This window comes from Sminthopsis crassicaudata, chromosome 2 (assembly GCF_048593235.1).
Source record: "Sminthopsis crassicaudata isolate SCR6 chromosome 2, ASM4859323v1, whole genome shotgun sequence".
Taxonomy (NCBI): domain Eukaryota; kingdom Metazoa; phylum Chordata; class Mammalia; order Dasyuromorphia; family Dasyuridae; genus Sminthopsis; species Sminthopsis crassicaudata.
The window spans coordinates 330,180,763-330,199,180 of NC_133618.1; the positions used below are offsets into that span (position 1 = coordinate 330,180,763).

Here is an 18,418-nt window from a genome sequence, read left to right on the forward strand (position 1 = left end):
CTCTTCCTCTTCTCCCTCTCCCAGTTTGTACTTTATGACTAACAGATATTTTTATATTTCCTATCAGGCAAGTAGGGCACCCTGTCACTACCAATGTTAATTAACACTTGTAATAATTGAATTGAAATATTTTATGACAGTTTTTTCTCTCCCACTCTTAGGAGCTAGAAGCCCTTGTTAATCTAAAGGGTGACACATTAGACAAAATTTTAGCTTTAGCTGAATCCATCAAACAAAACTCCTCTTCAGTGGGACAGAAGATTATTAAAGATGAAACAGATTCACTTAAGTGTAAACACAAGGATTTGGAAAATAGACTTGAATCTGTTAAGCAGGAGACTGAGAACAGTTTCAACAACATCCTCAAATCAAAATCAGAAATGAAGAAGAAAGAAAAAATAGTCATGAAAAAAATAGAGGAGCAGCTCTCTTCTGATACTCAGGATTCCATTCAGGGGTCTATCACAGTGGAAAAGTTGGAGGAAAGATGGGAAGCCAATAAGGTAAGTATTCAGGATTTCACTTTCCACAATAAAAAATGAGAATGCAGAGGTGTCAGGCTCTAAGAAGATCATGAAGAAAAATTTCCAGTTTCATAATTGAACTCTTAATATATTTATTATATACAAAACCTACTCTGAGATAAAGTCCTTCAGAGCTACTCATAACAGAATATTCCTGTTGCTAGAACAAGTCTGTTGGATTTATAATTATCAATTTGGGCTTATTATCCTATATGATATTCAGTTAGATGTAGTTCCTTGGACCAAATTCACAAAGACAAATTAAAAGAGGTAATAAAGAAGAAAATAGTATAGTGCCAAACCACAACCTTCCCCACCATGGTTTTAATACATTATGGGTCAGCATAAGAAATTAAATGTGAATTTGGGAGGAGTTTTGCAAAAGGATGACACAGAAAAAGTTTAGAAACTCAGAAATGCATTAACCACATATATAGTATTGTATAATATAATCATAGTTTACCTTTTAATACCATAATAATTCAAATTTCTTCTTTGTTATGAAAAGGGGATCAAAAAATTTACGTGAGTTTTACAGCTCATAGGGCTCATGGGGGTGCTGCATCCCCTAATCTCCACAATGAGGAAGGGATAACTATATTTATATTTATATTTTCTTATAAAATAAATGCCCTGTTCAACTATTTTGATGAAATGAACAAGGTGGCTCTTCCAGCCATTTCTTTTTCTACCTATGGTAACTTTATACTGTAAATACAGTTTTTTTAATCTGTACCTGTGATTCCTTGTACTGTACTACTGGCAGAAAAAGTTCACTTCACTAATGCCTAATAACATCTTTTCTACAATTTGTACTCTTAGAGCAGTGATGTCAAACTCAAATAAAAGGGACCCTGTGGGTCACACATACTAATTTGAAAACCACAAAATAACATTAGCCATATTATATTCATTTTGTTAAACATTTCTCAATTGCATTTTAATCTGGTGTGCAGTTTTGGGGAGTTTTGGCCACATGTGTGAATTTGACACTTCTGTCCTAGGGAACTGCTTGGCACTATAAGAAATTAAATGATGTGCTTATAGTCCTACAGCTGTCATGTGTGAAAAATGAGGTTGGAATCCAGATTTTGTTGACTTTGAGTCCCTCTCTCTATCCACTCTACCATACTGCTTCTTACTACATATAAAAAGTATAAAGTTGTTTGCCAAATAATTTAAATATGATAACCTCCATTTTCAGTTAATTGATTTTTTTCCCCTAGGGAAAAGATTAGAAAGTTTATTTTGTCTTTAAATTTTACTAATACAAGATGGATGGATTTTTTTTTTTTTTTTTTTGGCTTTCTAAATGTTTTTTTCAAAGGTTAGAGAATTAAATGGAAAGGACATGGATAAAGAACAGCCGAAGAAACTTGATATGAAAGATAGCCCATTATTGGCAGCCTGCCTCCCAACTCCTCCCATCCAGGGGAAGAATGGAGAAAGTCCAACTGTTCGGGTAGGAATAATGATCAACATTTTATAATGTATTTTTCCAACATCAATTCACTAAGCCCCACATTTTCGTGTGGGCTTGGAAAAAAAAAATTAGTCATCTAAACAGAGAGGTTTTGATATAAGTATATAAAGCAAAGAGGGAGAAGAGAAAAGGAACATTTATGTAGCACTGTGCTAAGTGTTTTACAAATATCTCACTGGATATTGGTGGGGTGGGTGCGATTACTGTCCTCATTTTACAGATGAGGAAATGGAGATAAGAGTTTTAGTGATTTGCCGAGGGTCTTATAGCTATTAAGTGGCTGGGTTAAACTCAGTTCTTCCTGACTCCAAACCCAATCCCTTATCTACTCTGTCACCTCGCTGCCTTAGGAATAAGCAGGGCAGAGAGTATCTGGTCAGTAAAGTGAAAAATGAGTTCATATGGATAGCAATTCTTGAAATCTCACAAATACAAGAAAATATCAATGAAGAAATAATGCTGTAGAAAATGAGATTATACTGGGCAAGACTTTAGGATATATTTAGGATATACTGGGCGCTGGTCAAAGGAACTAAAATGAATTTTTTTTTTTTTTTTGGAGGCTGGGGTTAAGTGACTTACCCAGGGTCACACAGCTAGGACGTGCTAAGTGTCTGAGACCAGATTTGAACTCAGGTCCTTCTGAATTCAATGTTGGTGCTCTATCCACTGCGCCACCTAGCTGCCCCCGAAACTAAAAGGATTAAAGAAAAAAAAAAGTGAGACATAATGCTTTGTGTGGCGATTACATGATAGTGAGCATTTGTGAAAAAGAGGTTTCATGATATGCTATAAATTGCTAAAAACCTTCTGCTTCTTTAAAAAAGAATTGGGGACAGGAAGGTGGTGCAAGGGCTAGAGTACTGACACTGGAATTAAGGGGAATCTGGGATATAACATTTACAGCTGTGTGATTCTGGGCAAGTCATTTAACTTTGATTGCCTTGCCAAAAAAAGAAAAGAAAAGAATGGATTTTAAATCTCAGTAGCATTATTAATTTTTAGCTGATAGAAACATCATGACATTATCTAAGCTCAACAACACTTACTGACCAAAGGGTTACTGTGTATGGGCCCCTTTTATCTCTAATAGTCCTTGAATTAAATAATTTTGAAAAGAGCAAAATTAGTGAAGAAGTGATGACATTATTGGTTTTTACCATAAGGAAGTTTATAAATGTTCATTTATAAGATTAAAGCATTATACTATGTAGCTTTTTAAAAATTGCCTAAAATTGATTTTCAGTATGTTTCTTAACCCTGTTTGCCTCAGTTTCCTCATCTATAAAATGAGCTAGAGAGGGAAATGGCAAACTAATACAGTATCCTTGCCAAGAAAGCCCTAAAAGGGAGTTAAGAAAAGTCGGACATGACTGAAAACAATTAAACAACAACAAAAGAAGAAAACCGATCTTTTATAAAGTCTCTTCTGGTAGTCATACTATAAAAAGTTGGCATCCTATTTTGGTAATAATTTTTAAGTACAGTCAAGGAGATGTGTGTGTGTGTGTGTGTGTGTGTGTGTGTGTGTGTTTGTGTGTGTGTGTGTGTGTGTGTGTGTGTGTGTGTGTGTGTGTGTGTAACAATCAAATTCTACTTGTCTTCTCATTCATTTCTTATGAAAATATAGTTTAAAAATCCATTCATGGCTGTGGGAGGAGGAGAGAGGTGCCATTTGATCTGGACTTTGAAGGAAACTAGGAATTCTTTGATTTGGTTCCAACTGGATTTTTAACTGTCACCTTTTGTGCCTAAGACACAAAGACTCTTTAGGGTCAGAACAGGAAGACACCATAGAAGCCAGGTAGTCCAACCCACTGGAGAAATGAAGAAATTGAGACTTAGAGAGGGTTGCTCACAACCATAAAAAATGGCCTCATAGTGTCACTGATTGTTGTAGAAAATGCAATTTGTGCTTTCAAAATTATTTAATCTATAATTAATCTATAAATTGAAAGAACTTCTTAAGGTGGAACTATAAATGGGGAAATCCTATTTACAACTTGATACTTAATATCAAATATATGGGAACCTCACAATTCCTATTTCACAAAAAAAAAAAATTATACATTGTGAGGTAGTTTGAACATTTGTTACTTAAATCCTCCATTTACTTCTTCATATCTTTCCATAGTAGTGTCTATTTTGTCATCATTATATTGTTTTGTGCTGAAATAGGCAAACTTATTTTTAATTGTTTTGATGCTGATATACCACTATGAATCAATATATATTTTAATTTTACTATTGTTGCTTTGTTTCAAAGTAGTAATAATCTGTCTTGCAACCTTTAAAAATTTTGCAGGCTAAAATGTCATCAAAACAAGAACATGTAGAAACCATAGACACTGACGATCATGCAATTGAACCTAATACCTTTGAGAAAAACTTGGTGCCTGAGAGCACAGAAATACTTAGCATCAGAGAAGAACCTGTTGGAGTACTTGTGGCTCACAAAAGGTAAATAAATCATAGCTCAATACAGATCTATATTGACATCATGTAGATAGGGTTTCATATTGTGGGTTTTTTTTTTAACTAATTAATTTAAAACATTTATTTTCAGTTCCGAATTCTTTCCTCTCCACTACATATTGAGAAGCCATGAATTCTGGGCCTTGAGTCTGGAAAACGACTTCAAATCCAGCCTTAGACACTTACTATCTGTGTGACTATGGGCAAATCATCTAATCTTTGTCTGCTTCAGTTGAGGAAAATGCGTATTCTATTAGCACTTACCTACTAGGGTTGTTGTAGAATAAAATAAGATGATATTTGTAAACTGCTTAGTACAGTACCTACAGAATGAATGCTCATGCCTTCCCCTCCACATATGTACTTATTTTTTTTCATATTTACTTAATAAAATCCCTAACACTTAGCTGAGTGACTAATATACAACCTTGATTAATAAATATTTATTAAATTAAATGGATACACAGTTTTTCTGAGGATCTTTTTTTGCTCCAAACTTATGGTTTCATTTATGTGAAAAATTCTCATTAAGCAAATTGTTATCAATATAGATAGGCCACTCTGACTTAGGATCTGTCAGACACTGAGAGGAAGTGATTTCCCTGGGACCACACAACAAGCGTGTGCCATAGGCAGTCCTCAATCTGGGTTTTTCCCACTGAAATCTTGGCTTTTCGTTCTGCCTAGTATTCTTTGGAAATTATACTTATGAAATAGGAACTATTGTGAGGCCTCTTATAATACTGATGTTTATCTTTTTATGAATAATGCTGGTGTTGGGAGATAGAAGTAGCATCTGTCACAATAGTTAACTGAATTCTAATAAATATTACTTTATGTGGTTATGCTTTGAAGGATCCAGGCTGTTCCACAGTTTATCTCACTATTTAAGCCATATAATTTGAAGATCTCATGTTTTAAGGGCAGTGCCAAATTTATTATTATTTTTCATAGTTATACTGTCATAAGACTGAGAGCTGGAACCTTAGAGAAGTTATCTGATTGTGTAGATGGTAAAACGTAGGCTCAAAGAGATTAAATAACTTGCCTACAATCAGATGGGTAGTAAATAATATAGCCGTGATCTGTAGCTGGCTTTTCTGACTCCAAATCTAGTTTTTGTTTTGTATTTTCTGACACTGCCATATAATCCTGAATCAATTCATATTTTGTGTACCTTTTTTTTCCTTTTAAAGTTGTTTTGATCTTGAAGTCTCACCATTCTTTGTATTCTACAGTGTGTATGTGAAGGAGGGGAGTGTATTATTATAAATATTATAGAATAAAGAAAAATAATATTCCTAGAAAATAAGAATGTATATGTATTTAAAATGGAATATTAAGTGAAGGAAATCGGTTTCTTTATTTTTTTAAATAAAAGAGTTGCATTATATGATGGCTAAGAAGCTTTCAGCTTTCAATACCATAAATTCTATGATGCAGTTATCAAAAACACAAACTGGAGTGCTGATTTTACTTCTGTAATGAAGATTAATCATTGAATGTCTTAAATAAGGTCCTGTGTTTGAGTACAAGTATCTTTACAGGACAGTATTGATTGAACCTCGAGACTTCTGGAAAATGTAAGAATTTTGAAATTTAGTTTGCATTTGAAAGTTCTTGCACATCAATCTGTTACTAATAAGATGAAAAATCACTTCCAGTCCCACTAATATCCCACATACATGATATGTAGAGAGCACTTTAAGGTTTGCATTGTGCTTTACATAAATGATTTCATTTGATTCTCACATCAACTCTGAGAAGTAGGTACTATTACCATTTTGAAGATCCTGAATCTAAAAGAGGCAAAATGACCTGCCTCGTTATACTGCTAGTAAGTATCTATGGAAAGATCTGAATTGATATTTCCCCACATTCCCCACTACAGCCACCTGATCTAGACCTAAAAATGAACTTAAAAACAGAATCTTAATAGATCCCTTAAAATATTTATTGTCTATTATGTTTAACTTTGTATTTAGGCACTGTAGATATTCTTTGTTCTCATGAAATCTAAACTTCAGTGGCAGGGGTTGAATCTGAGAGGTGAGGTAAGGCCATGTAAATGAATGTACAGATGACCGATTTAGACAGTGTTTCAGAAGTTCAGAGGAAAAAGGGATGCCTAGGGGTTGAATAATTGGTAAGCTTTTCATTCATTTGTTCATGTATTATTCTTCCTGGCATTTTCTGCATCTGACAAAAAATTATCTTTAGATTCTTCTCTTTAAAATATTCTCAAACATTTTCATGGTCCCATTTGATGGGAGTCTTTAGGAGGGATGAAGTTGAGGAAGTATCTGGAAATTAGGAAAAGTTGGTGTTAATGAAAAAAATAACTTATACATTTGTTTAAGATTGCTTTAAGTATAGCCTTCAGCAAGAAGTGTCCTTGTGAGAAACATTATTTTGCATATTCAGTACCATATAGTCTCATCTAAATTATTGAATTGAATTTAAATAGTTTCATACCTAAATTATTGAATTGAAAATTTTAATCACTTAATGTTAACTGTGGCTAACTAATAAAATTAGCATCCTTCTTTATTTTCATGATTTCCAGTCAGCAGGAATCTTCAGCAGACAATTTGAAGAATGACCAGATGAACAGTCAACTCTCAAGTATTCCAAAAATTGTCCGAGAAAAAGTAGTGATAAACCAAACATCTTTGGAAGATCTGGAGTTAAAAGAGCCATTAACAACTGAAGACGAAGTGAGTAATTTCAAACCTTCCAAAAAAGAATTTATTATATAGTGTTTAGAGGTAGCTGGTGGCTCAGTCGCTTGAGCACTGAGCACAGGATCAGGAACACCTGAATTCAGATCCAACCTCAGAAACTTCCTAGCTGTGGCAAATCCTGATTAACACCTGATTACCTGACAGAAGACAACAAATCACTCCAGTGTCTTTGACAAGAAATTCCCATTGATTATTGGGGCATGGAATTACCAAAAGTCAAACACAACTAATTAACTAAACAATAACAACAAAGTGTTTATATTTATAAACTTTGATTGAGAATCACATTTTTACATTTGACAATATTTGAACAACTTTTAAAATGTTAGATATTTTAATATGTTGGGGGGTTATGTTATATATATCCCCCACTAAGTATTTTTGGTACAGAAATATAAATAAAAGGTAGCATGACTTAGTGAATTGGCATTAAGCAGACCTGGAGTTCTAATCTTACCTTGCACAATAGTCTAGCTTTTAAAGCTTAAAACTGCATTAAGACTTTTGGGATAACCTACATAACACACATTTTATTTTATTCAGATTTGTGATTCCACTAATTTGAAGAATTCCTAGTTTTACAACATCTTCTATAGATCAGTAATTGGTCTATAACATGACTTTAAGGAATTGCCAAGGGAACTGAGAGAATGATGGATTCAGACATAAAAGAAACATTGGAGGTCATCTTATCTAAATCCTTCATGTTATAAATGAGAAAACTGTGACTTAACTAAGGTTACACAGCCTTTATATGTCAATACTAGGACATAAATCCAGGGATTCTGGATCCCAAGACCATGGCCATCCCTATATCCACCATGAGACATTGCCTCTCAAGTGTACACATTAAAATTTTTAATCCAACTATGTTCATAAATTTGGCTTGTCTAAATCTAGCACTTCCATAGAGCCATCATTTTTTTCAATATATTACTGCTTCCCACTAACAAAAATTGTAATTTCTTTATGCTTACTCACTATACCATGAGTATAGAATCCAAATAAAGAAACCAAATCAATTTTATCCTTTCCAAGATGGAAGGAATATTCTTTTTGGTGATCTTGGGTAAAACAATAAATAGCTCTCCCAAACTATATTGTGTTATTCACTGAAATTTTTTGAGGGGAGCAACCAGAACAAAAAAAGTCTGTGGTAAAGAAAAGCACCTCTTCTTATTCCCTACCCCCTAATATTGTTAGGAAGGGACATTAGATTTCATGTACCTCCTCAAAAGTATCCATGAATAAAAAACGAATATCCTAATTACTAACCTTCTGATGACAAGTTTCTCTACATTTAGGCTGGTCCTTAGATAATTAACAAATGAACTCTATCCCTCCAGAGCCTTCATAATAGCATGTTAGAGCTAAAACTAATATGGTACCAATAATAAATAGTAATTTCACATTTAATCCATCATTTCTTCTTATTTTTACACTTGATTGCCAATCACTGTAACATCACCATTGTAACATTTTACATTTACATTTGCCAATGTAACAATCACCATTGTAACATTTTGAATATCATTTTACCAATTTAAATAATTTGAATATGTAATAGCTTAAAGCAATTTCTTTTTCTTTATGTCATGTTATCAGTCATCATTATTTTGCAATTTTTGTAATCTGTTTTATATCTACCCCAAAATATGCTTGTGGTGATTGTGTCATTTGATTTTTCTTAACTTTTTCATTGTTTGAAGGGAAAGCTTATAAAAGGAAGAAATGGATAGTTTTTGCAGTGTGCAAAAAAAAAGATAATAATAATTTTAAAAACATTATTCCATGGATATTACAACTATACAGTTCCTAAGAATCTCTTAATATAAAAACATAGTCACTGTAGTAATTTGCTGTTAGATCATTCTAAAGATGTGAGTTGTAAAGGTTTACAATAGAAGATTTGCTTATATATTTTTTCCTGTTCCTTGCTTCTTTTCCTTCAGAGGGTAGCTTTCAAGAAGTCACAAAGGGGCTTTCTGAAATACAGTGTATGAGAAAATGAAAAGGCAGACTTTGCTTTGTTGGTAGTTGATGATGTATATTTGGAATGATTTCTAAGAATATGGAACATATATACAAATATACATTTATTAACACATATATATTATGTGTGTGTGTCTAGAATTTTTTAGCATCAGTAAGCTCCCAAACCTAACTACTTTTCTTCTTCTCTCTCCACTAAAAAAATCTTCAAAATGCAAAACTGTGAAAAGCTTGGACTGTCTGTTTTCTGTCACACAAGAATTAGAGGTTGGAAATAGAGGCAAGATGTTCCATTTTTGGTCTACTATTTTTTTTAAAAAATTATAAAGCAAAATTCTGGTTGGCATCTCTTGAATGATTTTTCTTGACCTATTCTTCCCATATGTCAACTTACATGGCATAATTGCTTTTTATATGTAATTACATCTTTAATTTCCTTGTCACAGGGTGTAATTATCAGTCAGAATGTCTGAATTTTTTTAATTCTTTTGAACAAATTTTCTGAACATTTGCAATTGTGATGTTTCAGGTGGCATTCTTAGAAAAATCTGTGGACATAAACGATCAAACCTACAGGACAATTCTTCAAGACTTCCAGCTGTGGTTGAGCAGCAATGAACATCTCCTAGGATTTATGCTACAGGAACAACAAGTAGAGCCAGTTACTGAAAAAATGCTTTTGATTTTTGAGGTAAATTAAAAGTATTTTGAGTGTACTGTCATATCCATTGGCAATTCTATAAATACATTTGATAGTAAAAATACATCTGATTTCCAAAATAGTTAGGTTGTAATCCTAGCCATGTAGCTGAAACATTTGTATTTTATTCTTCCTGACTAGTTACATCTTTCCTCTGGTCTAAAGTTATTTAAAGATGCAAATAATATAGTTGATTAGCCTCAGTCACAGCACAGTATTGCTCATGGATACAGTTTTGATATAGTTGCATTTGACATTTTTGCCTCAAATTTTTAAAATAATCAAGGCCTAGTATTTATAGTTAGTAAGAAACTTAAGACATTATTTAATCTAGTGTAATTTTATAAAGATTAGGAAACAAGTCTAGAGATGTTGAGTCACAGATTTAAGACTTGAGCTTAGATTCCCTTGCCTTTCTAGCACTCATTTATTTATACCAACTAATCACTTTTTGAAAGCCCTGTTTTATGAAAAAATGGAAAGGAAAAATGAATGTGCTGGGAAATGTTTAACAAATGGATCCCCTACACACTTTTCTCCATCACTTTTTTTTTGTCTTGTCAAATCAATTCAGCAATAAATCAAGTCCCAGTTTGTAGCATTTGCCAATTTCTGAGATAAATATTCCACACGCTGAACTTTTAACAAGCTACTTTCATGAACCAGTACCAGCTGGCACCAATGTACCCCTGGAAAAAGAGATCCCATATTTCCATGTAGTTCATTCATACCTCTTTTACTTCTCTAATTGAACTAGATTTACATTGGGCTCCTGGGTGCAAATAGCTTGTTCACAGTTAATTAATGACCTTCAAATTATTAGTTCATAGAAACAATTGCCAAATTTATTAACATTTTGAGAGGGGGAAAAAAGAGAGATGAAATGGGTGGCATGTATATGAAACCTGAATCCCAGTTCAATCAAGTAGTCACTTTAACTCTTAAAAGAAATTTCCTTTATATAATTACTGTAATAAATTAAAGATTTTAAAAAATTATCTGTGTGTAATCTGAAAGCTATTGTTTTTCATTAGAAAAAATGGTACACTGTATAGGAAACTTTCAGGAAACAAAGCCAAGGTCCCAGTCTGAGACCCCTCCCCATTATCTTATAAGATGGCTAAATCATATTCTGTAGTGAAAACATTAAAGAAAATTAAAATTTCTAAAGATCGCCAGTTCATAATATCATTAAACTGTGCTTTGGTAGAACTACTAAGAGTAGTTATAAAAATTGCTTTTCTTTACTTTTAAAGCTTATGATTGTTATCATGTATTTGACTATACAAAATTTATGCTTTCAGTTTTAAAACCGGGGAAGGTTGAAGCCTTGAAAAAATTGTTTTATTTCAAAATTGTATTATACATTTTCTTTTATTTCTTTCTCTTGGGGTGGTAAAAATAGAAAGTGGATTCCCATATCCAAAATTAGGCATTTCTTAAAGCCTTTTGTCAGAATAATTTATTATGTATCTTTTTTCCTTTGTGGGGAACTCAGAGGTAGTTTGATGGAATACCACATTTATTATTTTCTATTGACTTGTAGAAGAGTTGCTACCAATTTGGGCATTAACCAATGACAGTCACTTTCAAAAACTCCAAGATAAAAGGGATTCTCAATCAGGAAAACACACATACATGCACACATTTGCATACACTTATGCGCACTCATCCACATACATGAACATATATATTCATTCATATAAACATGAAACCCACAGGAAACTAGAATTGTGAATGCATACTGATTTTCGGTAAGTAGGGGGAAAAGGTAGTTGAAGGTGAACCTGAAGCTGTTACATATAATGATAGAATTTTGTCTGATGAAACTTCTTTAACAGAAAGTCAGGTAATCATCTTGTGCAATTTATTTCATTATGTTTATAATAGCTGCTGTGGTATAATAGTAAGTGTCTCAATAATTTGATTATTACCTTCCACTGAAAATCTCAGGGAAGTTTGAGATTTAAAAAAAAATAAAGCTCTAAAATATTAGATTATCAACTAAGGACTCCAGCTTTTGAGCAGCATAACATAATGGAAGAAACATTGGATTTAGAGTTGAATATTGGTGGTGCCTTAGAGTAAAACATTTTTGACAATTTGAGTCTCGGTTCTTTTCATCTGTAAAATGGGAAAATTGGAGTAGATAAGCTCTAGATAGCTAGATGTTAACAATGTTTAGAGCAAAAAGTTAAAAAGACCAAAGTTCTGACACTTACTAGCTGTATTACTCTGAGCAAGATTCTTAATCTCTGTCTGTCTCAAATTCCTCAGCTGTAAAATGGGCATCATAACACCTTCCTCCCAGGGTTGTAAGAATAAAATGAGATAATATTTATAAAATCTCAGCCCAGTGCCTGGCTGAGTACATACAAAGTATTAAATAGCAAGTACTTAAGAAATAGCCATTCCCTTTTCCTTCCCCCAATTAAAGCTTTTCCAGTTTATAATTACATATTTATTTTTTTTCCAAAAAAGGACTTATTGTATTGTCTTCTACAATCAGTTGGACTGTTTTTTAAAATGTTTTTATTTTAATAGAATGTTAGTTTTCCAATTACAAATCACTTTTGTAAGATTTTAAGACCCTACTTTTTTTTCATTCTCTTCTTTACCTGTAACCTCCCTCTACACACTAGCAGGTCATCTTGCAAGGTTATAATTGTACATTCATTTTTAGCATATTTCCATATGAGTTATGTTGAGAAAGAAAAATTAGAAGAAAAGGGAAAAATGTTAAGAAAAACAAAATAAAACCAAAAATAAAAAGGTGAAAATAATATCTTCAATCTGCATTTAATCTCCATAGTTCTCTCTCTGAATGCATATGATATTTTCCATCTAAAATTTATTGGAATTACCTTGGATCATCATGTTGTGAGAAAAGCTAAGTCTGTCAGAGTTGATAATCACACAATCTTGCTATTACTGTGTTCAGTGTTCTTTTGGTTTTGATCACTTCACTCAACATCAGTTCCTGAAGGTCTTTCCAGGCTTTTTTTTTTTAAATCAGTCTGCTCATCATTTTTTATAGAATAATAATATCCCATTACATTCATATACCATAACTTATTCAGTCATTCCCTAATTGATGGGCATCACTGTAATCCTATATTTATTATCAAATATTTCTATATAAGCCTACAGAAGATTTTACTATCCAGAAAAATGGTGACTATTGGTATATCAGTTAAGATTTTATTTTTAGTACAAAATTATTTTTCATTTTATTTTTTGAGAAATGCTTCTTAACTGTTCTTGAGTTACAGAGATAGAGGTAACAAGTATTTGTTGGTTTTGAAGCCCTACTTGACTATGAAAAAAAGATAAAAAAGATAGAGTTCTTTTCTTTAATAACTTTAGTTTTTCACATAGTTCAACTTTATAGTTCCTAAGAAAGAGTCTCTTAACTTAGAGACTGATGTTGGGATCTAGATTAATAAAATAAAACCTGAACATTTGATTTCTTTTATTAGAGGTATTTTATTTCTAGTAGAGAAAAAATATGAGGGCAATTTTAATAAAATACTCAGAACTTTAAAAGAGTCAGGGTGGCATGGGGACCTATTATTCCAACCTGACAAAAACATTGACAGTCTTTTAGAATGTTGATTCTCTCTTTTAAAAAGCAGTTATTTAGCCAAATTGGAAACTCAAAGAATAATATTTTTTGGAAGATGCCTGGAAAATGTTTGCTTTTTAAAATATTCTACTATTTAATGGAGAGGTACAAGTGCAAAGGGAAATATCTGTGCCAGTTTCAAAGATTTTAAAATTTTTTGAGAAGTAAAAATTAAAACATTTTCTCAGATATCAATCAAAAGAAGAAAAAGAGCAGAAATAATAGAATGTTATTTTATTTTAAAGGTTCATATGAGAACACATGATAGAGATCTCTGGGAGGTCAGGAATACAACTTTTGGAAGGGAGGTAACCAATGACATAACCAATGACAATTTATAAAAGTTTTAGGTTGTTGTGTTTTTTTTCCTTGCATCTTGTAGCTAGTGTGAAATATGTATGTCTGTATGATACATTTGTGTATGCATATGCACATATACATATGGGCTACCAAAAATGTACTTGCATAATAATGACAAGTGGTATTAATTTTGAAGGTGTTCTCCTGTATAATTGACAGGGGTCATATATTTATCCTGTACATAATATTGTTTGTAAAGACTTCTTTGCATATTTTCTTCCTCATGAGCTTCTTGAGGAAGGGATTATTTTTTGTCTTTTTTAAAAATTCCCAGAGTCTGTCACATATTAATTGCTTAAAAGATGTTTACAGCTTAGCTTATATGTCAGGTACTAGATTGTTTCAAATAGGTCTTAGAGGGAAAATAAGAACCAATTCTAGATTAAGTCAAATTGAGGCATTTACCAATCGGCCATGAGTATTAGGGAGGGGGAATATGAGAGAAGTGCCACAAATAGTCTGTAACTCCATGAGGTAGCAAATAGATACTAGTCAATACTAAATGAAATGAGCTGAAATTCATAATATCTAAATCCCCCACAATATCATCAAGTAAAGAACAAATGGAACTATCCCTTCCTCCCTCCTATCCATAGTCTTTTATAATGTCTATTATTTGAAAGGTGACAGTAATTTTAAGTTGGCATTACTTAAATAAAAGTGAAATAATGAAGTAGCACACTGTATAAATTGCCATTTTTCTCCAGGGAGTATCCTGTTTATGAACATTTAATTATAACTTCCATATGAAACCTTTTTTAGAGGAACACATATTATAAAGCTACATTTCCACACCAGTTATAATTGTTTCACCAGCATTATGTGGCACCAGGCAAAAGAATTAAGCTTCTCTCTTTTTTGGAGATAATAAGTTTTATTCTCAGGTTTGGGAAAAATAAGAATGAGTCTTGATAGGTCTTATATTTGTTTAAAAAAAGAAAGAAGTGAAAGCAAAACTTAAAATTGTGCTTATTTATGAAGTAACTTGGATATAGAAATTAACCTAAACTCGTTATTGGAATGACTTGGGTACTTAAGGATGAGCACTGGATCAGTAAGGACATTCTCTCTAACAGTGCCAATCAGGATATCCTCTGCAATTTATAACTTCAAAGAGTTATCTAGAGCACTGAGATAGATTAAATGACTTGCCCAGAATCACACAATCCAATCCAGTAAATATTTATTAAGCTCAGTTTTTCTTCCTTTTTTTTGTGGGTTTACTCTTTTTGATCTGATTTTTCTTGCACAGCATGACAAATATGGAAATATAATTAAAGGAATGGTACATATTTAACCTATATCAGATTGCTTGCTATCTTGGGGAGGAGGGAGGGAAGAGAAAGTAGGAAAAAACTTGGAATATGAAGTTTTACAAAAATGAATATTGAAAATATTTATTAAGTTCCTGCTTTGTGTTAGGTACTGTGCTACGTGTGGGTATACAATTAATAAAGATAAAGAGCATATACTTTCATAGAGCTTTTAATCTAAAGGAGAAGATGGCACATAAAAAGAGGCAGGAAAGGGGTGGTGGTGGAATGTGACACAAGAGGGTACCTGATGCCAGAGGATGTAGTTCTTGAAACCAGGGCAGCAGATTAAAAAGTGGAGTGAGTTGTGTCCAGTTTCTACCTTCTACAAAAGAAGGCATTCAGAGGAGTTTGGTACTCTGCTCCAACCCTCAGTCAGAAGAGAAAGGAGACTGAGGGAGATGATAGAGATCAAGGATTGAGTTAGGCAGGATGTGAGTTTAGGAATGCTAAGTATATCCTGGGAGGACCATCTGATTCTGTGGAGTTGAAACCGGGCAAGGTAGAAGATGCAAAGTGGAGTGCCCAATGTATATCAAAGCTGAAATTTGTACCCAAGTCATTCCAAGACCAGATTTCCAGTCACACTGTCTCTTAGTAAAATAATGTTTACCATAAAATAAGCATATAGAAATAATTTCTCTTAATTAAAGTTTTTATGAAAATTTAATGTATCCTAATTAAACCCTGTTGCTTTAGAATCATGCATCATTTCCATAGCCCTTTTCTGAATTCTTATTGCTGAATGGCTAGTGCCAGTAGTAACTATTTAGTGTGAAATAAAGCCATAGTGCTATATTCATTCATTTGCATATTTTATTACATTTCATTACAGTTCTTCTGTTTGCAAAGTACTATGCTGAGTATTGCAATATATCTGTTAGTTGTTCAATATATAATTTTTCTTTCTTCTGTAACCTGTTTTTCTTTTCTTAAAAGTTAACCTTGCTTCCTATTATGTTATTAAATTAATTAATTCTCTAAGCATTTATTAAGCATCTAGTATGTACAAAGCACCTATGATAGTTTGATACCAGAAGAAATAGAAAGATAAAAAAGATATACATATATATGTATATATATATATATATATATATATATATATATATATATATATATATATATATATATATGCTAAATCCTATACAGTCATCAGAAAAAATTGATATATTTCCTTGGACATCAATAAGTAGTTCTTTGTTAGAGAATGGGATAGAGAATAAAGTAATAAAATGTAACTCACGGAGTAATTTCCACCAACTGCTAAACACCTAATTTTCCTTATACTATTATGTTATCATTCAAATAATAAAATAAATATAGTTGAATATTTTAATAAAAATCAATGTTGCATTTTAGACATGGTCCATTGAATGATTTATCCTTTTTATGTTTTCAGAATTCTGGTATAGAAATGCTTTTGTCAAAACAACTTTTTCCTGAAGCTCAAGAAAGCATGAAAAACATTGAAGATGAGCAAAGAGTCAATGAGCTGCAAAATCAACCTTTAGAATTGGATATTATTTCGGCAAATGAACAATTAAAGGAGATAGAGGTATGGAAATATGAAGAACACTGACTACATGATTGCATCATTTATCTTGTACAATACAATATATGATAATCATCCAAAATACTTGCATAAATTGAAAAGTCTTATTTAACCTTTGCCTGATAATCTATTTTGTAAATATATAATTAGGTACAAATCAGTACTTGTGTAAATCTGCCCATTTTTTTTTTTTTTTAAAGAAAGGTACTGCTAATGAATATCAGGTGGCTTCTTTCAGTAAAATCCTAAAAAAGAGATTCATTTGGTGACAAAGCCCAGGTATACTGACCTGTATCATTCCCTTTTCTTGTGTAATTTTTTGGGGAGTCTTGAAAAATGCCATTTATGTCACTTAATTGTCATTGTTTTGCTTTCTTTGTAATTATAAAAAGTATTGTGTAAACCTCTACTGGGTTGTTTTCACTATTTAATCAAATGAATAATGCTGACATCTGAACAAGGCTTACATAATTGTGAATATATATAAGAAAAACAGAAAGAAAGTTTATGTTTAGGCTAGTAAAAGCAGAAGGGAACTTTATTTAATCAATCTGTTGGCATGCAAGAATAATAATATAATACAAAAAAAAATAATAGAGTATGACTTTCTTGAAGGCAGAGACTGGTTTCTTTCTGCCTTTGTATGCCAAGTACCTAAGCCCAGTGGCTGGCATGTAGCAGTCACTTAATAAATTTTTCTTCTTGTATTGAATATTCAACAACCTTTTCAGCAATCAAATGTAGAATCTATTCGCAAAAGACAAACCATTTAAGCTGCCCAGGGCCTTGGTTTTCCTATGTGTGAATAATGAATTAATGATGTAACATCTAAAAATTTTTGCAGCTTCTCAGACAATGTGTCTATTTGCTAGTCTGCCCATATTATTGGATGGGAAGTGTCTTTATTTGCTTTTGTTTGCTTAATTTGAAACTAGGTGTTGTATGGGCAATTGGAAGCAAAGAAAGCCAACATTGAATCTCAGGAGTCCATCATATTGCCTAGTGACACAGAAACTATGGCTTTGGATGTCCAAAATGTACAGCATTCACTAGACCAGTTGGACAGATTACTTCAGACACTAGTCACCTTGAAGGAGGATAAGGAAAGACAATACTCTCTTATCAAAGATTTCCAGGAACACCTCTTGGCTGTTAAATCATCAATGAAAGCATTATCAATGGAAAAAGAAAGCATAAAAGCGTAAGTTCAAGAGTACAAAATAGGTTTTCTTTTTAATTCAAAATCATTTTTATACTTTGCAAAGTATGTGTTTTAATAGTTATTCTCTATGGTATAATTGTTTTTTTTCTGCTAGAAGTTTTGTGGAGAAAGTGACCTCCATTATTCTTTGGTAGCAGACTGGCAGGAGAGAAAAACAGAGACAGAATTTATTCTTTTAAGTCTTTTTTGTGTGATAATGACAACTTACTCTGGTAGTTTGAAAGTGGGGCTCATCCAACTTTTAACTCCAGGAAGTGACAGTATATACACCGCGATGACACCTTATCATTCACTGTAAAATAAGAACAATAGTGTCTAGTGTCTATCTAACTTCCAGGGTTGTGATAAGGATCAAATAAGATAAATTTCGTAAAGTCACACTATATGTGGCATATAGCAGTGTTATATAAAAGACAGCTGCTATTATT

At 32.4% G+C, this 18,418-nt stretch overlaps 1 protein-coding gene across 4 annotated transcripts in view; it reads left to right on the forward strand.

The window, feature by feature from the left end:
• SYNE2 (spectrin repeat containing nuclear envelope protein 2) overlaps positions 1 to 18,418 on the forward strand; it is a 385,421-nt gene that overhangs the window by 166,774 nt on the left and 200,229 nt on the right. For all 4 annotated transcript variants that reach the window (XM_074290333.1, XM_074290335.1, XM_074290334.1 and 1 more), the window contains exons 45-51: positions 162 to 503; positions 1,852 to 1,986; positions 4,313 to 4,467; positions 7,049 to 7,199; positions 9,748 to 9,909; positions 16,616 to 16,771; positions 17,704 to 17,969. In XM_074290333.1, coding sequence (XP_074146434.1) covers positions 162 to 503; positions 1,852 to 1,986; positions 4,313 to 4,467; positions 7,049 to 7,199; positions 9,748 to 9,909; positions 16,616 to 16,771; positions 17,704 to 17,969 — 1,367 coding nt within the window. The remainder of the gene's footprint in view (positions 1 to 161; positions 504 to 1,851; positions 1,987 to 4,312; positions 4,468 to 7,048; positions 7,200 to 9,747; positions 9,910 to 16,615; positions 16,772 to 17,703; positions 17,970 to 18,418) is intronic.